This window comes from Poromitra crassiceps (assembly GCF_964638095.1).
Source record: "Poromitra crassiceps genome assembly, chromosome: 14".
Classification (NCBI taxonomy): Eukaryota; Metazoa; Chordata; class Actinopteri; order Beryciformes; family Melamphaidae; genus Poromitra; species Poromitra crassiceps.
This window is the reverse complement of record NC_139633.1, coordinates 28017403-28039857: the sequence shown is the minus strand read 5'-3', so window position 1 is coordinate 28039857 and position 22455 is coordinate 28017403. Positions and strand designations below refer to the sequence as shown.

The 22455-nt window shown below is 43.6% G+C and overlaps 1 protein-coding gene across 1 annotated transcript in view; it reads right to left on the bottom strand.

The window, feature by feature from the left end:
• The window catches only part of ltbp1 (latent transforming growth factor beta binding protein 1), a 186798-nt gene that overhangs the window by 154015 nt on the left and 10328 nt on the right, over window positions 1–22455 (bottom strand). The window contains exon 3 of the mRNA XM_083650710.1: window positions 3216–3534. Within this exon, the coding sequence (XP_083506836.1) occupies window positions 3216–3534 (319 nt within the window). The remainder of the gene's footprint in view (window positions 1–3215; window positions 3535–22455) is intronic.

The window sequence follows — 22455 nt, the reverse complement described above, 5'->3', positions numbered from 1 at the left end:
AGAGGTTCCGAGTTCGATTCCCAACTGCGAGGGACTGTGCAAAGCGGGTTACATTGGTGCAAAGGGGGTTTTATGCCTGATAGATGTAGACAGAGAGGTTTGAGAATTTGATGTTGTATAGATGGCTGCCAAAATACCGTATCATTGGATGATTTCTAGCTATATAATCAATATACATATACTGTATGTGTATAATGTATATTGTCATGCTCAAATAAAACATATTTGAAATATAATCAATATACTGTCAAATCTTCCCTGCAGACACACAATTGGCTGTGTGTGCGGGTGGGGTATGTGTCCTGGTTGCTGCACTAGCGCCTCATCTGGCCTGTTCGGGGCGGAAGGGAACCGGTGGGAATAGCGTGATCCTCCCACGTGCTACAGTACGTCCTGCCGGTGAAGCTCCCCGCTGTCTGGTGAAAAGAGGCGACTGGCAACTGCACATGTATTGGAGGAAGCATGTGTGTGTCTACACGGCTCATCCCCAGATCGGCAGAGGGGGTGTGGGGCAGCGACCGGGGATATTATCTGAAATCTTGCTAAATTTGCAGACATTACAGTATTGGGCAGATCTTGTTCAAATACATTCTGTATGACAAAAAAATGAAGCTTGTCTATGTCATTCTCTCCGCTGCTTATGCATATCGAACTGATCGGATTAGGAGTTATTGACCTAGGAGATGATTGTAATATTGTTTCATCCTATCAGATGACAAGTTCCACTGTTGCTACGAGCAATGGGGTGAGTAGCTCCCTGTGAGAGATAAATCCCCACTGGAAATTGAGAGCAGCTTTCAAGGACACAGATCTGCTAGCAATTACTCTTGCCTGTGCGGCGCTTAAAAAAAAACCTTGACGTTTTACAGCGAGCGAGCGTAAAACACAGCATATAAAACGTATTCATTAAGATTTGAAATATCATTCATCAATATCGGAGTCTGGCGCGATCTGTGCCAACATTACTGGGATGCTCTGCCAGGTCATTTTGGACGTTTCCATCAACAGGCTGCCCCACATTCGTCGGCGTGGCGGAGATTTGCTTCGCGTCTGCATTCACTCCGATTGGACTTGACAAGGCGAGGGGGGCCTTTTTCTTGGTGTGTCTGATGCGATTGCACTTTTTCCAGCCATCTACTGTAGTGACAGGCAAAACAAACCAACAGTTAACCACAGCAGGACTTAGTGGCATTTCAAACTGCACTTTATTCAAATGCCGGGAGAAATCCGACCTATCACACTGACGGATGGCGATAATGAGATGCGCCGGCTACATAAACCACAATAACACAGTCTGCACAGCGGGGGATCCTGAGGAAAACATTAATATCCACTGAGCTCATATCAAACTCATTGTTATGGAGAGTTGGCTTGGGGGGGGGGGGGGGCTTGCCATTCACCACACTGTCAAACAGTCAGCACGGCACTACGGTTATCAACAGACGAGCTCTCCCTTGACGTGAAATATGATTGGGAATCCATCAATAACCTGCAAGGGAATGTGAAGCGAAACCAGATTGGTGGGGATTGATTCTTTATAGCGGGTTTACACTTTCCCTACACTAGGGCTGGGTATTGGTTCAAATTTCAAGAATCGATTCGATTCCGATTCACAAGGTTCCGAATCGATTAATCCCGATTCGATTCGATTCCGATTCGATTAATTTCAATATTGATTTGGTTAGTGATACTAAAACATGTTTTTTGAGCTGTAACCTGAATTACATGACTGTCCAGTTATGTAACACAGGGGTTCCCAACCTTTTTTGCGCCAAGGACCGGTAGATACATGGGGAAAAAAAGTTGTGGACCGGTTGTCAATTTGAATGGTTTTAGTTACACATATTTACTCACCAGGGGCCGGTTGCACCAAGTGGTCTTAACTATGCCTGGTCGTAACTCCTACGTCGGTCTTAGTTAAGACCAGTCTTTAGAGTGGATTTACGCCTGTTGCACCAATAGGGCTTACATCTGGTCTTAACTACGCTGGTCGTAGCAATGCGCGTCCATGTGAATTGCCGGGGAATGTGCCCCGATTGGCCCAAAAATGTGCCTCGCGCCGTCACCCACTACTGTATGTGCGTCACTACACCCTCCCTCCTCCCACCCTCCTCCTCCTGTGGAAGCTCCGGGGGAAAATGGCGGTGATTGAGTGGCAGGCAGTCTGAATGAAATTGAATGTAACGTTCCCAATTCTATGTATTAAATTCTAAAAAACTACCCTCAACATTTGGGAAGGCTAAGCCACACAACTAGTTCGTTATAATCTAACTTCATGCTTCAAAGGAGACTTTACGACGATGAGGACGGTAAGGACTCAATTACAGCAGGTCTCCGCTGATAGACACGGAGATCTCTGTTACAGGCAGGCACTTCATTACGCCTCCTCCTGACCAGGCGTAAGAGTTACGCCTGGGCGTAGTGAAAAGAAGGCTTAAGCCCTCTTGGTGCAACCGGCGTAGCTGTTAGGTCGTAAAGTTACGACCAACTTAGCTTAAGACTAGTCGTAAGACCACTTGGTGCAACTGGCCCCAGGTGGTGACAAAGGGTAAATAACAGCCTTTTCATCTGTCAATAAAGACACTTTCACAATTATGCACAGTGATTTGATTTCAGCCTATATAATTTCTAAAAGTAGATATTAATGATCAAACATTTCCATTTATGTAGCCTACAGTATTTATGTTTTTGTTTCAACTACAAACATAAATAAACGTCAACTTGAAACTATGTTTCAACTACCACACACAGCATAATATTTTAGCCTATGTTTATTATTATTATTATTATTTTTATTTTTTAATAAAGAAAATCGATCTCTGGACATATGAATCGATATCAAAGGATTAAAATAAAAATCGATTCAAAATCGGAGAATCGTTTTTTTTTTTTTTTACCCAGCCCTACTCAACACTGTGACACTTAGCCAAACAACTCTTCGCGAGGGCATTACTGGGATTCATTGGGAGGGGTGGGAGTAAGACCTGGAGTTTGTGACATGGACTATAGTTCCAGATCTGGGCTTGTGGCGGAAGGGTCACCTGTTCAAAACTCCCCCCCAACAGGCTGGGAAAACGTGGCTAGGGAAAAGTGAGCCAGTATCACTCTATATACCCTACTGCGAAAGTGACCGTTGAGTACCGGTCGTCACAGTCTTCCGCACTGGGCAGCCACCAGTCTGAATGTGCGGAGAGGTTAAAAGGGGCGATACTCACTGCTGTTGGATGTACTGTGAGCGGACCAGTTGGGGGGCCTGCTTGACAGTCAGTCTCATCTGAGCCATGTTGCTGACCGGAGGGAGGCCCAGGGCAGGGGCGTAACCGCGGGGCGGCACCTGCTGAGGTATGGGCCGCTGGGGCACCACGTTGTGCCCGTTGGTGTGTCCGTTGGTGGGGCCATTCCCAGGCAGAGCGGGGAAGGGGGGGGTGGGCAGCGTCCTCTGTTCACATGCCTTCCCCTTGGAACCAGGCTTGCAGACACAGAGCTGAGGCCTCAGGCACATTCCTCCATTCTGGCACTGGGGGATACAGCTGGCTACAGCACAAAGCGGAGACAGAGGAGAGAGAGAGAGAGAGAGAGAGGATGAGAATGAGTGATGAGATATACGAGGTCACACACCTTATACAAAAACAGAGGAACAGATGCAAGCAGATGGACAAACTGGACGTGAGTTTACATACATTTGAATATAATATGCACATGAATAAAAACCCACGCATTCCAGGGCTATCGAAACGTCTGACATATAACGTCTGACATATTACACGTCTACATCTAAAGTTCACATGTGAAAAAATATGAAAAAGTCTGCAATCCAGTTATTAGGGTATTTTTTGCAATAACAGCTTTCCTCCTGGCATGTTCATTCTTATATAAATAATTTATAATATAATAAAAAATAACAGGGTTAGTAGTACAATATATACATATTTTGCATATACACAACATACATCAACATTTGCTTTACTAAACAGTTGGACTTCATCACTTAACAATTAATTTCCCCACACACACACACACACACACACACACACACACACACACACCCACACACACACACACACACACACACACACACACACACACACAGATGGTTCAAAATCGGACACATTGTCCCATGCGAGATGCCACATGTGTGATGTCATAGCAGGGAGCCCTCTGGCAGTAATTTTCAGTCATTTATCGTGGAAGTTGGTTATGGAGGTTTTGGGGCCATTATTTCTCAAAAGTCTCCTACTGAGCAGTTTTGACATGTCAAAGTTAGATGTGCACTTGCAAGTGTGTATGCGCACGCGCGCGCACACACACACACACACACACACACACACACACACACACACACACACACACACACACACACACACACACACAGCAACGCTCAGGATTGTAGTTATTTGCAATCGGAAGAAGCGGTGGAATGTGATGACATTTTGTTGCTACAACAGTCAAGATGGTGATTTCAGCCACACGAGGCAGCACTACCAATAGTAACTTTTAAACACAAACAACAAAAACAACTCGAAATGGAAATAAAATATGTCCAGTGAGGCAAGGGAGGGTGGTCCTCCTTTTCTAGAAGAGATGGGGGATTTTATATAATACATATTTTTTTAATAAAATATCAATCAAATGTGTTTTTTCTTAATAGAAATCATATTATTCTTAAAATGCTTCAACAACAGTGACCCCTGTAGGGCAGTGATGGAGCGGCATGCAGACAGAGTCTGTGCCAGTCTGTCATGCCCTGGTCATGCCCTCGGGGGGTAGAGGAGAAGAAAATCCTCCCCTAGGGCATTTGATTCCCATGGTAATTTATCTCATGCAAAATATTATTGGTTGAAAACAAAGGAACAGTGAAATTATGTGTTTTTCAACCAATTAGATTTAGCTGGAGCTTAACCCGCCCTCACCAATCAATACCAAACAATTAATTTATTCAGCCTAATTGGTTGTTGATTGGATAGATTGCTAAGATTGACATTGTATCGTCCACTGATGAATGAGTCTCTCAACGCTGAATCAAGTTCACTATAGGAAGTGAAATCCACTTTGCTGTCATGACCTGACAAGAATGATTTACGACATTTACTGACGACAGTAGCAGCATATTATATTTCCCCCTTATTTTTATTTACTTTTTATCAAGCAGTAAGTGTTCACAAGCCAGACAGTCGTTGCATTGGATTACGAGCCAGAATGAGTTTCGAGTTGCGGGCCGCGGTACGGCGGGATACTGGAATATTTAACGTCAAGAACTGGGATATTTGCAACATCTCGGCTGCATGCGGTGACACTACAGACGGCATGGATATGCAAGTAAGTCAATTAATTTCAAGTTATCCGGGCCTTCTATTAAATTCGGCGTGGAAATGGTTCACCGAGCAGCGCTATTTTTTCGTATTTATATTTCATGCTGTCATTTTTCCTGTCATTTACCGCAACCTTAAATTCCCACATTTTTTAACTGAATTTGGCCCGCAAAATCCATTGCTGATTGCGAGCTCGTTTTTAAAGCGTGAGTGGTAATCTTTATACCATATGAAAGTAGAAGAAATAAGGAATCGATTGGGATGAAGCATGCCAACCTAGCATGTCGGGAAGGGGGGGGTAAATAACGCTCCAAAGTTGATGAATTGGAATGTAACTAAACGAGTAGCCTATGCTAGAAGTTGTTGGAGCCAGGGGAAGGCACACTCTGGTTCCAGATGCAATAAAGTGTCATTTAACGCTATTTGACAACAGTTTCGGCCTAGACTTTGTCAAGTCTCATACAAACACAGTGCAAGACAGCCATTATAAAGACAGGTGGGCTGATTGAATGGACAACACCTGTCTTGTGAAAGCACACCTGAGTGTGATTACAATGACATCATAGGATCAGTCATGCAGTAATAGGCTACATTTTCGGTACTGGCGCAGATTAATCAAAACATTGATGTCACAGGTAGGCTGTATACCATAATATATCATGAATCTATGTGAATAAATAGATTTATATAAATAGTAATCACAGCCTAATGCATAGAGATAAATCCTGAAACCTTCTCGCAACAGTTGTAGCCTAAGCCAGTGGTTTTAAAAGTGGGGTCCCCAGCAAAAAGGGGGGATAATCTATTTTCATTATAATTCCATGCCATCCATAAGTAACACAATCTAAGCTAGTGTAGAAGTGAGTAACTAGGCTAATAATAACCATAACAGCACAAATAATTTACCAAAATCTCGAAATAAATATACAGTACCGTAAATTCCGGACTATAAGCCGCGGCTTTTCCCCCGTTTTTTGGGCTTTTTTGGCCCCTGCGGCTTATATAACGGTGCGGCTTATCTATGGATTTTTTCAAAAAAAATAAAAAAAATAAACGGAATTCTCTCTTCTTTAGCACTCTTTCTAACTATAAATCCACTTCTGTTTTAATTTCCTCTCTTGCCCTCTTTTCACCACACCGCGGACACTGTGTGCACTGTAAAAAAAAACACAGGTGGTGTTGTGTTATGTTGTTTTGTTGAAATGTTAATAAATGGGAGCTTCCTCAAACAGCCATCTCTTTCCCGACAATCCCCTCTGTGCACGAACCCTTACATATGGTAATTAAACATTAAAACACAATAAAAAAAAAAAAACAACAACATTAAAACACCCGCGGCTTATAGTCCGGTGCGGCTTATATATGTAACAAACAGTCAATTTTGCTGCTGCGGCTTATAGTCCGGTGCGGCTTATAGTGCGGAATTTACGGTATTTACTCTGAGAAATGAAATAATGAGAAAAGGAACAATTATTGATGGTTAAAACTGAATAATGACATCACACCAATCTAATCCTAATGCTGATTTAAAAAGAGATATTCCTCTAAATCTGTCTTCAAACTGCAAAAGAGAAAAAAAAATGCCCAAGCTACCTCCCCTGTTTCCAAGCTCACCAGCCGCCACTGCATGTGACACATAATGTAGTGTACATAAAAATAATAATAAAAAAATAATATATATACAGCCTGAAACAAGAACAGCTTTCAGTGACAATGCCAGTTTATTCCAGTAACAGCAGCTGGACTAATTCCTAGTTAATGCCTACTTAACACTCCTCCTCACACTAAGACAAATTCCTCATATGTAACCTTGCATATTGCGGCAATAAGATTCTAAAAGCAGCTAACTCACGCTTGAGTGTTGCAGCTCATTCCAGGTGCGTGGGCCAAAATAAATCCAACTCTTCTTGGTACCAACACATGGTATAGAGCCATCTGTTGGATCTACTATTATGTCTTATAGGTGCCAATACATTTTTTGAATTAATGTACATAGTAAAATGCCAAGGATGGCCTTCTACATAAAAAATATCCTATATGCAGAAAGTGAACTATAAAGTATGCTATTATAGCGCCAATAACCTTGATTTATAATGCATCTGTTGCACCTAGTGAATGATGACACGTGCAAGGTACTCATTTGAATACAAGATTCTGCAAACACATGGGATAATTATAATTATAGAGAGCCAAAGTGGAACGTCACTTCCTGCTTCAGCACTGCACCAGAGATTTTCATCCGCCATCTATTTTCCTATAGACATTTTGTAAAATGCTTATAAAAATAGTTTTACGTGTTCAAACCAAACGGTATAGATATATTTAGAAACAGGAGAGATCGCATAACATTTCACTCCAAAACGTTTAAAAAAAGCGGGTTTAAAGAAAATATTTTTAACGATGATGTTTTTTTTAAGTTTTGGACCGAGTTAAATGTTCTATGGTTTCTCCTGATTCTAAATATAGCCGTTTGGTTTGACCAAGTAAAACTATTTTTATAAGCATTTTACAAGCCTTCTTCAGAGCGAAGAAGGCTCTTTGCCGAAACGCGTAAGCGTTTTGTTTTTTGTGATGTGAGCCAATAAATCAAGTGAAATGTGAGTATTTTGTCCTCCTTGACTTTGAAAACTGATATGTACTACCCTTTCAGCCTTTTTTGAACATATTTTGGATTTTGGGGTTGGCACTCCACTGAGAAGCCCATTGTTGAAGCGCAACCTTCTTTTTCTAAACAATATAGGATCATATTATCAGTATACAGATGGCACATATTATTGTCATTATTCTCAGCACAAATAAGAAAAAGCAGAGGACCAAGGTTTGATCCTTGGGGAACACCACAATAACATCCCCATACCTCACAAACTGTGTTCCTTACACATTTGTTAACTCTGAAACCATTTACCAACCAACTGCTTTGCTTCCAAAGGACTATCCAAACTATCAAAGGTGTAGCAGGACTCAATTGTCAGAGGAGGTAATTTAAATAGATAATGTGAATGCATCGTGGTGTGGTGTGGTCTGTAGCGTGGTGTGGTGTGGTGTGGCGTGGTGTCGGTGTGCGTAGCGCTCAGCTGACACATCACTAGACTAGCAATGTTCCATTTGTTATGCACTTTACCTCAATGTGTCTCATTGGCTCTATTTCAGTAACTGACTTGACTTGCCATGTTTCTCACAATGGCTTTTGAAAAGCCACAGAGAATGGGAAGCATGAACTTGTTGCCCTCAGCTGTGGGCTTCAGCTTCATATTGGACACTGGATATTCAGGGGAAATGACATCAGCTATAAACAAACTGCAACGCATATGACTCATTTCTCATGAGCAGAGTTGTTTGTACTTATTCGTCCTGCAGTCGACTACTTGACCGGTCCAGCAATCACTTGTTTGTTTACTCCTGGACCCAGCAATGAAATTATGGGCATGATGTTCGGGAGTGTGTGTGTGTGTGTGTTGTGTGTGTGTGTGTGTGTGTGTGTGTGTGTGCGTGTAGGGGGGAGGGGGGGGGGGGTATTTGTACAGGAGGCTGGCAGACAGCCTGTAATTACACTGGGCTCTATTCCCCCCAGGCAGATGATAGGGGCTTCCATTTTTCAACTACAAAGCCTGCCTTGCGGACAACGTGGTCAAAGTTTACACACTCCAACACACACTCGTGCACATACACCGTGCACATACACACACACACACACACATACACACACACACACACACACCCCAACACACACTCGTGCACATACACATACACACACACACTACAACACACACTCGTGCACATACACACACACACACACACTCCAACACACACTCGTGCACATACACACACACACACACACACACACACACACACACACCAACAGACACTCGTGCACATACACACACACACACACACACACACACACTCCAACATGCACTCGTGCACACATACATGCAAAGATTTGTTTGGTGAAAATATACAAAGGATCTTGATAGCAGATGGAGATCACACACACCTGCATACATACATTACACACACACACACACACACACACACACACACACACACACACAAAGTATTTTGCATTCAGCAGATCATGTTGCACGCGTGTGTGTGTGTGTGTGTGTGTGTGTGTGTGTGTGTGTGTGTGTGTGTGTGTGTGTGTGTGTGTGTGTGTGTGTGTGTGTGTGTGTGTGCGCGTGTGTGTGTGTGTGTGTGTGTGTGAAGCTGGCAGGGGAAATGAGTCAGAAAGAGGCTGGCCCCTCCCATGATCCCCCAGGGTCCCTGAGGGTGTGTCGTTGCCTCCTCACTAAACTTGTTCACCTAATTAGTGGCTTTGTGATTTGTGATGAAATGATTAACGAAGGAGAGGCGAAAAGGCCAACTGAACACATCTGCCAGGCAGCGTGCTGGGCTGGAAAAAACCTGTGTGTGTGTGTGTGTGTGTGTGTGTGTGTGTGTGTGTGTGTGTGTGTGTGTGTGTGTGTGTGTGTGTGTGTGTGTGTGTGTGTGTGTGTGTGTGTGTGTGTGTGTGTGTGCGCGCTGGGCTGGAAAAAACCTCTCCTCCTCCCTGGGTGTCAGAACTTCTGCAAGAACAACAAATGGGTGGGACCCAGAGCAATTTAGAGAGAGAGTGGCGTCAGCGGAGGACCAAAATGCGTGACTCATTAGCCAATGAACAGCCAGGAAGGGGTCTCGCGCTACTTTTGGATGCTAAAAGAAAGCTGATAATGTACAATTTGATAAAAAAAAAAAGATCCTTTCAAAGTACATCACAAACTGTCCATTTTGCTGAAACTCGACAGTGCTGCTTAATCCAGGACCTTACTTCCTGGAACTCTTGAGAGTAAAAAAACTGGTCCATTGGCGTGAATGGAGATGTCGCGACTCTTCTTTATACATGGCTCTGGGTGGGACCCTAATGAATAAAACCACTGCAAGAAGATGTATTGTTTTCCAGATATATTGAGCCAATATTGGTGTTTTATTAAAAATCACATGGTCCAGTCAGTGTCATCGACTTCTGATATGATGGATTTGGATGTGATTCGATTCGATTTATAGTATGTATGAAGTTTTTCTATTTCATATTATATCCATATTATTACTAATAATGAATTAATCATTGGGGTAAATCAGGGGAATATATATATATATATATATATATATATATATATATTTTTTTTTTAACTTTTTGACATGAATATCGACACAAAATATCAGCTATCAGTATCTTGAATAGCACATTGCAAACACACACACACACACACACACACACACACATTGAAAGGCATCATGGGCAGTAGCTTCAGAAACAACATGGCAGTGCGGTTACAATAAGATCTTACATCAACAAGTTCAGTTGATGTAAGATCCTCATTATGAAAATATCGACAAAATGTGATTCTGAGCGGATCAGAACACCACACACTTGTTTAAAGGAATATACTAATTTGTGTGAGATCTTTAACACGTTTGGGACTTTGCTTGCCGCAGAGGTGTAATGGGATACATTGGCATGAAAATGGTCGAATTTGCAGACGTTGAACATTGGCACAAAACGTCTGCTGGCGGCAACTTCAATCCACAAATATCTGCAAGGGGCCTTCAACAACTCCTATAGCAGTCAAGCTCTGCTCTACCCCCCAGGACCCTGCATGGGTGTCTGCCTTCAACAACTCCTATAGCAGTCAAGCTCTGCTCTACCCCCCAGACCCTGCATGGGTGTCTGCCTTCAACAACTCCTATAGCAGTCAAGCTCTGCTCAACCCCCCAGACCCTGCATGGGTGTCTGCCTTCAACAACTCAGCAGTCAAGCTCTACCCCCCCCCCCCTCTTAGAAAATACACTTCATTAGGGTTCTATATAGAACTTAAGGTTCTATATCATTTACCAAAGAACCCCCATGTCTAAAAAGGTTCTATACAATTTCTGTAAGACAACAAAGAACCAACCCTTCGTCTTCTTAAGGTGTCAACTGATTGGTGGACCCCAAAGGGTTCTATATAGAAAAAGTGGTTCTATATAGAACCTCAAAGGGTTCTACTTAAAAAAAGTTGTTCTATCTAGAAATGGTTCTATCAAAATGGTTCTATAATGTCTAAAAAGTGGTTCTATATAGAACCCCAAAATGGTTATATATATAGAACCCCAAGGGTTCTTTTAAATGAACCATCTGAAATGGTTCTACATAGAACCATTTGAGGGTTCCAAATACGTACCAAGCTATAGAACCCTTAAAGGTTCCATAATGTAGAACCACTTCTTCTAAGAGTGCCCAAACCGTGCATGGGGGTCTGCCTTCAACAACTCCTAGCAGTCAAGCTCTACCCCCCCAAAAAGCACCTTCCATGGACCATGGGCACCATTGACGAGGTACGATTACCTCAAAGATGACATCACTCCTATGTTTTTCCCCTCGGTGCTGAGTGATGCTTGAGTATTGAAATGCCCCCGCACTGCAATTTTCCACTTGGGGCAAAGCTCTTTTGCTTTCTTTTCTGACTAGCGTAAATAGTTTTCATTTCCCCCCCAAACCCCCTCTCTCTCTCTCTCTCTCTCTCTCTCCCGCCCGGAGCTGAGCTGAGGCTGCCATCTGTTTAGTGAATAGTTCTCTCTCTCTCTCTCTCTCTCTCTCTCTCTGAGGTCAGCTATATAAGGGCTCTGTTCTGCGATGAGGATGACGGACTAAGTGACGGCAATTTACTTGTTAGCTGGGGACAGGAAATAGATCAGTCAAGGTGACGCCGTCGACCCTTTTGATCAAACTACGCTGCGGCCTGGCAGGCAGGGAACCTCTAGCCCCACCCCCTCTCGAGGTCTGCAAGAGTTAAAAAATATGTGTGTGTGTGTGTGTGTGTGTGTGTGCTTGCGTGTGTGCGCGCGTGTTTGTGTGTGTGCGCGCGCGCGTGTGTGTGCACGCGTGTGTGCGTGTGTGTGTGTGTGCGCGCGTGCGTGTGTGTGTGTGGTTGTGTTCATGTGGTAGGGAGCCTAGGTGAGAAGCACAAACTAAGAGGCGTATAATGACTTTCTTTGTGTCGCTGCCTTGATGCAAGAGCTGAGAAATCCAAAGTGAAGGAAGGGGGATTGCTTAGACTAAACGGGTAACTGCGACAGATAGCATGCTTAACCTTAGCATATGGTAACTGCGACAGATAGCATGCTTAACTCATTGACTGCCAGCCATTTCTGGAAAACGGACGCTCCCAGTGCCAGCCCTTTCAGAGCGTTTTCAGTGATTTCTCAAGACCCACAGAATATTGTGTGATATTACTATGTAAACACCGAACATGCCCAAAGAACGATGAGACTCTCTTGTATCATCAGCAAAAAAAAGTTTATTTATATCATTTTCCGTTCTTTAGTTATCAGCAGAAGAAGATAGGTTGGTTTCACCAAAAACAGATGTTTCAAACTAGAACCTGAGATAATGAGCCTTTTGTGAAATGAAGCATTTCAAGCACATCACTGACTCTGAAGCTAATATTTTCTGATGTAGTGACACCTCAAATATCTGAAGAGTAATTTCCTTCAATAAAACAGCAAAAACAAAGGAATTTTGATGGCAAAATAATATCTTTTAGCTGCAACCAGCAGCGCTGGCCCCTGCGTGCGCAGACCCTACACCTTCTTGCTGGTCTTGATTTACTGCTGGTGGGCATCAGGTATTCTAGCTTGTGTTTGCCAATCTGTCCATCGAGCCTGCTGTCTGGGTCGGTGTTGTATGGTGCCCTGCGTGCCCCACCCCCCTCAACTGCAAACTCCTCCTCCGTGGGAGTGTCTCTGGTGGCTCTCTGCTGCACGAATTTTCTGCTGCACGTTTCAAAGTGCGCTGCACCCAGCGTATATTTTCACAGCGCTCCGCCGTTTTTGTGCGCCGGCTCCCAGCGCTTCCAGCTGAGAATAATTTAACTTTTCAGAAAGACGCTGGTGTCGGGTGCTCCTTTTCTGGCAACTAATCATATGGAGAAACTATCGCAACAGAGACAGAAAGGCTCAATTGTGGGAGCAGATTGGCTGCTGTTCACAGCTAACGTTACAGCATGCATCGGTTTCCGTTTCCCCACGGCTTCTTCTACTCTTTTTTCTCATCTTTCTCTAATCCGGAGAGCACTGTCGCCACCTAATGGGTCCGTAAAATAGCTTATACACCTTCAAAATCCCCCATACTTTTACAGGAGATGCATCAGGCTTTGATCCACGTCCCACCGTCAAAAAACGCAATTGACGTCTTTAGACGTCAATGGCACTCTACGTTACTATTTGAATTGACGTCTTTAGACGTCAATGGCACTCGATGAGTTAACCTTAGCATATGGTAACTGCGACAGATAGCATGCTTAACCTTAGCATATGGCCGGGGGCAGATATTCAGCGTGTTGAGAAACAGGCACCGAGGGGAAAGCTATGACATCAACATGTACTATATTGCATTCCGCTTTACCTCAGGTCCCTCAGGTCTCGATTAGCTCTGATAAGACACCTGTCTATGGAGATCCTGTGGACCTCGCTAATCTCTCCGGGCGAGAGATACACTTATCTTTCCCCTGGCCTGCTGACGCTATATAAACCCATTCAGATTAAATATCCCAGTTGTCCACAATAGTAGACTGGATCCGCTTTGGCTTGACTTGATTTGACTGAGGGCGTTTAACTGTTCACACCTGATTGTCTGCTTCCTTGGTTCGCACCTGATGCGAGAATGATATGTAAGTTTTGTTTTTCCAAACAATGGGGTTGAGAACCCTCCAGGATTGGTCCTGGAGTTTCAGGTAATTTATTAGCCTCGGTCTCGCGGCCGCGGGATAGAAAAAATAAATCCCAGGTGATTTTTGTTTTATGGCTGTACACAGTTGTACACAGTGTCCAGGCCATTTTGGCCATGTTCAGACTAGGAGGCCAAATCTGATTTGTGAACTTTACTGACCTATTAATGATTCTATCCAGATTGGTTTTATGAGTCTGGACGCTCCAAGTCTGATTTGTGTCACTTGTCCCAAACCACATATGGAGGTAATTTCCAATCTGCTTTCGACTGATGTGACTTCAGTGTGGACGCGCTGATCACCCAAATCAGATTTGAGAGTGTGTTTTGCAGGGGGCGGGGACATGAAGAGCAGAGAGCAGACATGCAAACACTGCCAGAAACATTGTATGTTGGCTCATTGGCTCATTGTATCTGGACACACAGATCTGACTTGAACACTTGCCCAAATCACATTTGTGGCAGTGCGGACACACTCCCAAATCAGATTTGGGAAACCAATCAAGATAATGATGATTAACGACTTTAGCAGCAAATCGGATTTGCCTGTAATGTGAACATGGCCTTAGACTGGGGTGGCCCAGGTGGGGCACAGACTCAAGCAAGGGTGGCACTGAGTGTGGCATTTAGGAAGGATGTAGAAAGGTTGTTTGTTAAAATAAATAAATAAAATAAAATACTCTGTACCATGTAAATATTTTGCTAAAATTGCTATCTCTGATAACTGTACTTTTGCCAACTTTGTACTTGTACCTGTCACTTTGCCTGTGTACACTTTGCCACACTTGTTAATACTCTGTCCATATCTTGTATGTTTAAATTGATGTGTATTTATTCTTTTGTCTATATCTCATGTAACGTGTGCACCAAGTCAATTTCCTGGCACAGTATGTGCAAACATACTATGACCGAAGAAAATAATTCTGATTGTGAAAAGGGTGCTCATAAGGAATTAGAATGCACTCCCAAATCTCTAATGAGCACACTTGGCTGATGGTGAGTGTGTAAAGTGGACTATAAGTAAATCATTATTTCTTCCTAATCCGTTTGTTTTACAGTCTTTTTACGTATGGCAACATTTGACAAGAAAGAAGAGACGACTGTTTGCCCGACAGTTCTTTATCCTTCTCACTCTCTCTCTGTGTGTGTCTCTCTCTCTCTCTGTCTCTCTCTCTCTCTCTCTCTCTCTCTCTCTGGCAAACCATTTCTTCCATATGTGGGACGGCCAGAAGAACACCTGGCGACTTGCTGACTCAAGCGGTTTTTGCTCCTCATTTCGCCCGGTGGCCAAGCCCATTACAGCTCATTATTGTGTCCATCAGCAGGCGTCGACACAGGAGGGCTCTGTGCTGAATGCAGCCGCAAGGAAGTGAAGCGGGGGAGGCGCGGGGGAGGCGCGGCGGCGACGGCGAGCGCTCGGCAAAGCGCGTGACGTTTGGGACCCGCGGGGCCACCGGGCGAGTCCAGTCTATTAGGACATTCCTGTCGCCGGGGCATTGTGTCTGGATGAAGTCCGCGCTCACCCCACTTAACCGCCATTCCCGACACCAGGCCTCTGGATGGGTTCTGCGACAATAGATGCAGCCATCCATGCTCCCCCCCCCCCGCCCCCATCTAGAGCTAATCACTCACTGCAGGTGGTAAAGCTAACATCACTCAATCCCACCCCCATGTCGTTGTCTCTAGGCTTTGGAGAGATTGTCCTCAATGAGAACGGCGGCGCTCTTCGCTCGCTCTCAACTCCTTTCCCGTTTGGATAAAGAAAGAAAGGCAACGTGCTGATTCTTCGGGCATGGCGAGAAGCGGCCATCAGAGAGAAATGCTAAGTATGCATGCATAGGAGACAGGCCAAGGCCAAGAGACAACGCAACGCATGCCTGGCTGGAGGCTCTGAGGAACCAAAGAAATCTATGAAAATGTCAAGAAGTCGAGCCTGAAATAGGAGGCCCGAGTGCTCCTGGTGAGAAAGAGAGGAACAAAGTTGAAGAGAACTTGAGAAGGGATTTTCACAGGCTAAAGTTGTGAGAACGCTGATGTGTATTAGATTACAAGGTATGTTCTCAAGAGTATGGCTGCGTTAACTTCGAACTGAGTGAAATGACCCGGAAGTGGCAGCCATGATGGGAGCTGTTTGAATTCTCTAAGGGTTAGGGTTAGAGTACACATCAACTACGCCTGGAGTGTATCCTCGCGCCTCGTGTCTTGTCTATGTGGTTCGGTTCGGTTGGCGTTCACATTCGCAAGTGTTCCGTCCCCGGCCATGCCAAAGTGTTCCCCAGACCCCCTTTTCAAGTGGACCCTGTCACGGTACGCTGTTCTGCCGCCCGGGCACGGAACGCAACGTTCACACTCATGAACACGAACCGCACCCGGGGTCAATTTGGGGACAAGTGTGCTCGGTTCTGCTCCCGCAGGTCCCCAGTGGGAAAGCACCCTAAAGGTTAAGAAAAGGTGCTTCCTTACTTAGCTCCTTTACCATAGGATACACTCCCCCCTCCCTTCTCCTGCTCTCTCCTCTGCTCTATCCTATATTTTCTATATTTCTCTATCAATTGTTCAATGTGTTATCATTACTACTGTAATTTTCTACTGTTGTGTCAGCTAGAATTAGCTAGACATATTTTCTGTGAAGCCCTCTGGGACATGCTTGTGAATTAGGGCTATACAAATAAACTTGACTTGACTTGACTTGTACTTATACAGTAAGCTAGCTAGTGTTTCAGATGTGGTGTTTTGAGCCCGGCGTAGCTTAGCCTACGGGACATAGCCTAGTGTACGTGTGAATTCTCCTTCACATCTTTCCTTGAGCTCATGATGTTTTCCAACGAGGTCAAGGAAAAGTGGTTAGGAATAAGGGTTAGGACCTCTATTAATCTACAGGTTTTCCCTTCAAAGAGCAGCTCACTCCCCCCTGAGCACACACACGAGTCCAAGCAAAGAGATGATGGAGCACAAAGACACGTTTATGAGTCTCCTCTCATCCTCAGTCAGCATTACTTGGCTGCCGACAGCGTCCGTGACGTCTTTGGGGGGGGGGGGAAATTGAGGGAAGAGGCACACGGGGCTGACATTTTGGAAATCGTCACAATCTTTTAATTCTGAAGTTTTAGGCAGCATTTTTTTTGCGAGACTTTGAGACAAAGTAGCTTCATGAAAAATGAAGGCGGTTCCTGTGTTGTAGAATGAAAAGTGAGCTGTTTTTTCTAGAGGTCGACCGATATTGCTTTTTCAATGGCCGATGCCGATGCCGATCTTTAGAGAGCAGGGCGGCCGATGGCCGATATATAATGCCGATTATTTATTTATTTTTCATTCGATAAAATACGATTAAAATAAACTCCTCAAAAAAAGTTTGGAAACGTTATTTTGCTCGATTATTTCTCCCCTTTAATAATACCAATTGGTATTGTATTTTATATAGTTGGAAAGCCTGATTAGTCACCTTTACAACGGGGTACAACTTGTAAGGATTGTGCATTCGTGGAATGAGAAACACACAGCTAAACGTGTGGGTAGCGCCCCCAAAAAATGTGCAATATTCTTCTGTTGGTATTTTTTTTTTAAGAAATCTAGTAGCCTAGATTTCCATTATCCATTCATGCACATTGAAAATCGAATATAACATTATACTGTAGGCCTACATCTAATATAAGATGTTATCTTAGCCAGTACAGTAACATGTTTTTGATTATTCTTTTTATTAAATAGAAAAATACATTGGGTTATGCGGTATAGATTTCAGTAGTGACTGGTAGGCTATAGCGAGAGAGCAGTATGTCAGAGAACTCATTCATGCACTGTTCTATACATTAACAATAATAATAATAATAATAATGTAACTGTTTAGATTTGCTGTCATTTGATGGGAGAAGTGTGTTTGCAGAAGATGGTGGTGACTGAGGAAACGTAACGTTACAGTAGGCTCATGCATGGGTGCATGAGAAGACTCACATTCAGTGGCGGACTGCATAATCGGGCACGTCGGGCAAATGCCCGGTGGCCTGGCCTGCCAAAAAAAAAAAAAAAAAATTTTTTTTTTTTTTTGCAGGCCGATGCCGATTAATAAAAAATGCCAATAATCGGCCCCAATTAATCGGCCGGCCGATTAATCGGTCGACCTCTAGTTTTTTCATGTTGTGTTTGGTCTGGCCAGCTCGACCTCCTTTATGAGTAAAAAATTGTCGCTGATGGGAGGAATGGGGCTGGGCAGAGTGTCAAAGTATGTGATTCCACATTGTGCTCACCGGTTGATTGAGCCTCACGATGATGATGATGATGATAATGATGATGCTGATGATGATGACAATGATGATGACATAAAACCCACATTTCTAAACTGTAGTAGGCTACTCAGCCAAAGACCAGAGCAGATTTTGCCGAAAAACTGGTCACATTAACATTACACAGCTAAATATGAGAAAATGCAGGTGTGGATTTGGGGCACTAGAAGAGTGAAATGTCTACTAACTAACAAATTAATACTGTAGGGGACACTTTATTTGGACAGTCTGAGGTAGAATTATATAGACTAGAAATCGTGCATGAGCTCGATTTGGGCGAAGTTATGGGAATTTTTGTATGGTGAGGGGTTCTTGCCAGGAAGATCCTTTCACCTTGTTTGTCCCTACAGAAATCTCACATTCAACCACCTTGTCCATCATCTGCACCACCACCATCCAGGTGCAGTTCTTGGGAGTACGGTCAGGAACTGCTTGTAGTTCCTAAGCAGCTCGGGGGCACAGTGGAACAGTGGTAGCGCTGTTGCCTCCCAGCTAGAAGGTCCTGGGTTCGATTCCTACGTGCGACGCTGTGGGCGTTGAGGGTGTGTCTTCGGTGCCTACTGCACTGCCAATTACATAATCAGTTACACCTACTGTGCCGTCTACCCCAAAGTAAATTGGGCGATTCCACAAAGTTCTCACATTTTGCTTCTGGAGATTGCTGTGATGAGTTCACTTTAGGTGGATTAGAAAGAGTGCTATTCTGCCCTGCAATGCAATCATCTGCAGACATTTGACTTCATCCACAGAATCTGGAAGAGACTGCAGCACTTGGAATGTCTCCTCGTCACTTAATTTAATCATAGGCCATTATGGACGAGATGAGTTGGACATTCGAATCACATGCCCTTAACTCTAGATAGCAAAAACAAGAAGCAAACACGACAATCTACAGCAGCACTCGTCAGCACTCGAGGTCCAAAATAAGTGTGTGTGTGTGTGTGTGTGTGTGTGTGTGTGTGTGTGTGTGTGTGTGTGTGCATGTGTGTTTGCGTGTGTGTGTGTGTGTGTGTGCATTCCTGTCTTACTTATGGCAGTTAAGGAGGAATGCTATAGGTACTAGGGATGTCACGATACTAGAATTTCTACTTTGATAGCGATACCCAGGAAAATATCGATACTCGATACCATTTTCGATACCACACGGCGGGATGACAACATCCTATCATAACACAGCAGATTACCCCTGCTCCAGAGCAATTTAGAGAAAGAGTGGCGTCAGCGGAAGACCAAAATGCGTGACTCATCATTAGCCAATGAACAGCCAGGAAGGGGGAATGCTAAAATAAAGCTGATAATGTACAATTTGATTATAAAAAAAAAAACTTTCAAAGTGCAACACAAACTGTCCATTTTGCTGCAACTCGTCGACAGCGCTGCATAATCCAGGACCTTACTTCCTGGAACTCTTGAGAGTAAAAAACTGGACCATTGGAGTGAATGGAGATGTAGCAACTCTTCTATATATATGGCTCTGCCCTGCTCTAGTCATCAGAATACTTTGAACTTGCTGAAGCAAAAGATACCCACCAATAACGGGGAGGGAGAAATCAGTGGTATGTTTGATTTTTTATTCAGAGAAAGCATTGATATTGATACAGTTGCAAATGAGTATTGTACCCGTTTCAAATTTTTAGTATTGACTTTTATCGATACTATCAATACTTTTGACACCCCTAATAGGTACAGCTTCATAAGGCAAAGCTGAAGTGGGAATTACAAGATATGCTATGTAAAAAATGCACGGTGGGGGGGGGGGGGGGGGGAATGAAGAAATTTCTTCATCTCTGTCCCTGGTCCTGTTTTGAAGTCCTCTTAGGCCGTGCTAAAAGCCCTGTAAAGCCATTTGTGTGCATTACGTGTGACTTAACATGGCAAATATCCAGGATGAAATGTGCTGCTGGTAACACTGGGCAGGGTGAGATTTTCACACAGCTTTCAACTTGGCTGCCCACAATATTAAAAAGGCCTGTCTTGGTGGGAGGTTTGTTGGTGGTGGTGGTGGTGGTGGTGGGTTGGGTGTCAGTGTGACTGACAACCTGGAAGAGGACTTTATGCATCGGGGGAAAACAGCACAGGCCCATGTGGCCACGTGTAAGGCAGTGAACAAAAACTTTATTTCCCTTAAGACTCTCTCTCTCTCTCTCTCTCTATCCACCTTATTCACCACGCCCACTTTTTCTCTCTTCCGCGTTCAACGCAAACGTATTTGTTCTTCCGGTTCAGCGCTAGTTGCCTAACTGTGGCTAATATTAGCCGCTAGTTAGTTATGTTATATGGCAGTAAAATGCCACTGAATGACCAAATTGATATCACTTTTAACCATTTTGAGTAACACTGTTTCCATACGGATCACCAGCGTTAGTTTAATGTTTATAACGTGGCTATATTCATAACGTTTATATCTCAGATGCGTTATTTTGAATCCCACATAGGTTACGCCTGGCGCAAACCTATGTGGGTTTCAGGACGAAACAGTAACGTCATCTTTAGAGCACAATATTCCTGGAATGCAAGTTTAACTAAACAGTTACATGTCCTCTGCATTCTACATACAATTAAGATATTACGGGTTGTTTTATTTTGTATGTCACATACTTATTGGCCAAGATATGTTACTTTATGGGGGAGTAATTCTGCCAGTTTAGGAGGGGAGTGTGGGCGGCCATCTTGCCTGCGGGGTTTTTGGCAAGTCTAAACGGAAATACTATTACGAAATGACGTAATGCGGAAGCGTCTATGTGTGGGCAAAGAATAAGGTGCATAGAGACACTGCATGAAATAGACCATGCCCCATCACGGGGGAAAGCTCTCCATTCACTTCCATACACTAGCGTCATTTTCCTTGAATTAAACATAGCTAAAAGCTGTTGTGTGGCCCAGAAGGCTTGTACAGCATTTCCTGGTCCCATGTAAACAAAGAGCCCCGCTTCCCATCGTCTACTAAGGTTCAACCGCTTTGGGTTATTCAAGGCTGATACCGATATTTCTGGCCGATACTCAAATACTTTAAATTTGATCATTTTCATTACATTACCCCAAAAAATACAGTATTTCCTAAACATTGTATGGGCATGACATGCAAGAGGAGGCCAAGTCTGATTTATTCAACTAAAATCTTGTGATATTTAGTCAACTAAAACTAGACTAAAACGAAAACATTTCAGATGACTGAAATATGCCTACAACTAAACGGCATTTTAGTCAAAAGACTATGACTAGTCTAAAACTAAATCAAATTTTGCTCCCAAAATGAACACTGCTGAAGAGGGCACAAATGTGATGATATAGTTCAAATAAATGCAATCAACAGCTTCGGAAACCGTTTTGCACCGATATCGCAGGGATATCAACATCTGCTGTACTGAACATGTTTGCTTGTGGGTTAGCAGCTCCTTACGCAGGTTTTACAGACTGTTGAGTCAAATCCTTCCACGCGGCGCTGGAAAGATCTCTCCGCTCAGCCATCTGATATTTCTTTTAAATAGCACTAATAAAGCACATTCACTACCTGCCGCCTACCCTCCCCTCCCCTCTAATAAAAGCACAGTCACTGCCTACCCTGCCCTCCTGCTTGGTCCTGATGCCAGGGACTGTGAGAAACCTGGCTCCACAAAACCCCGCAAGCCTTCATCTGTTATCAGCAGGCTGTTCCCCTGCTCCTAATGGAGCGTGGCTGATAAGACACTGAGCCATAAACACATCATCAAACACAAACGCCCACAGATACAACACAGATACAACATAGGTAGGGTTGTCAAAAGTATGGATAGAAATCAATACTAAAAATTTGAAACGGATACAATACTCATTTGCAACAGGTATCGATAGTATCGATAAGTATCAATACTAAAACAAAAATACGGATACAATATTAATTTGCAACAGTATGGTTACCAGTGCTTTCTCTTAATGAAAAATCAAACATGCTACAGATTTCTCCCTCCCTATCATTGGTGGGTTTCTGTTGCTTCAACAAGCTAGTACAAAGTACAACAAGTACAAAGTTTTTAATGAGTTTTATCAGGCCTAGATTATGGAGAAGCGTACGTCTGTCCGTCCATCTGTCTTCGTTTATTCTTTATGCTTCTTGATGTGTTGTCATCCCCCCCTCCTCCTCCGT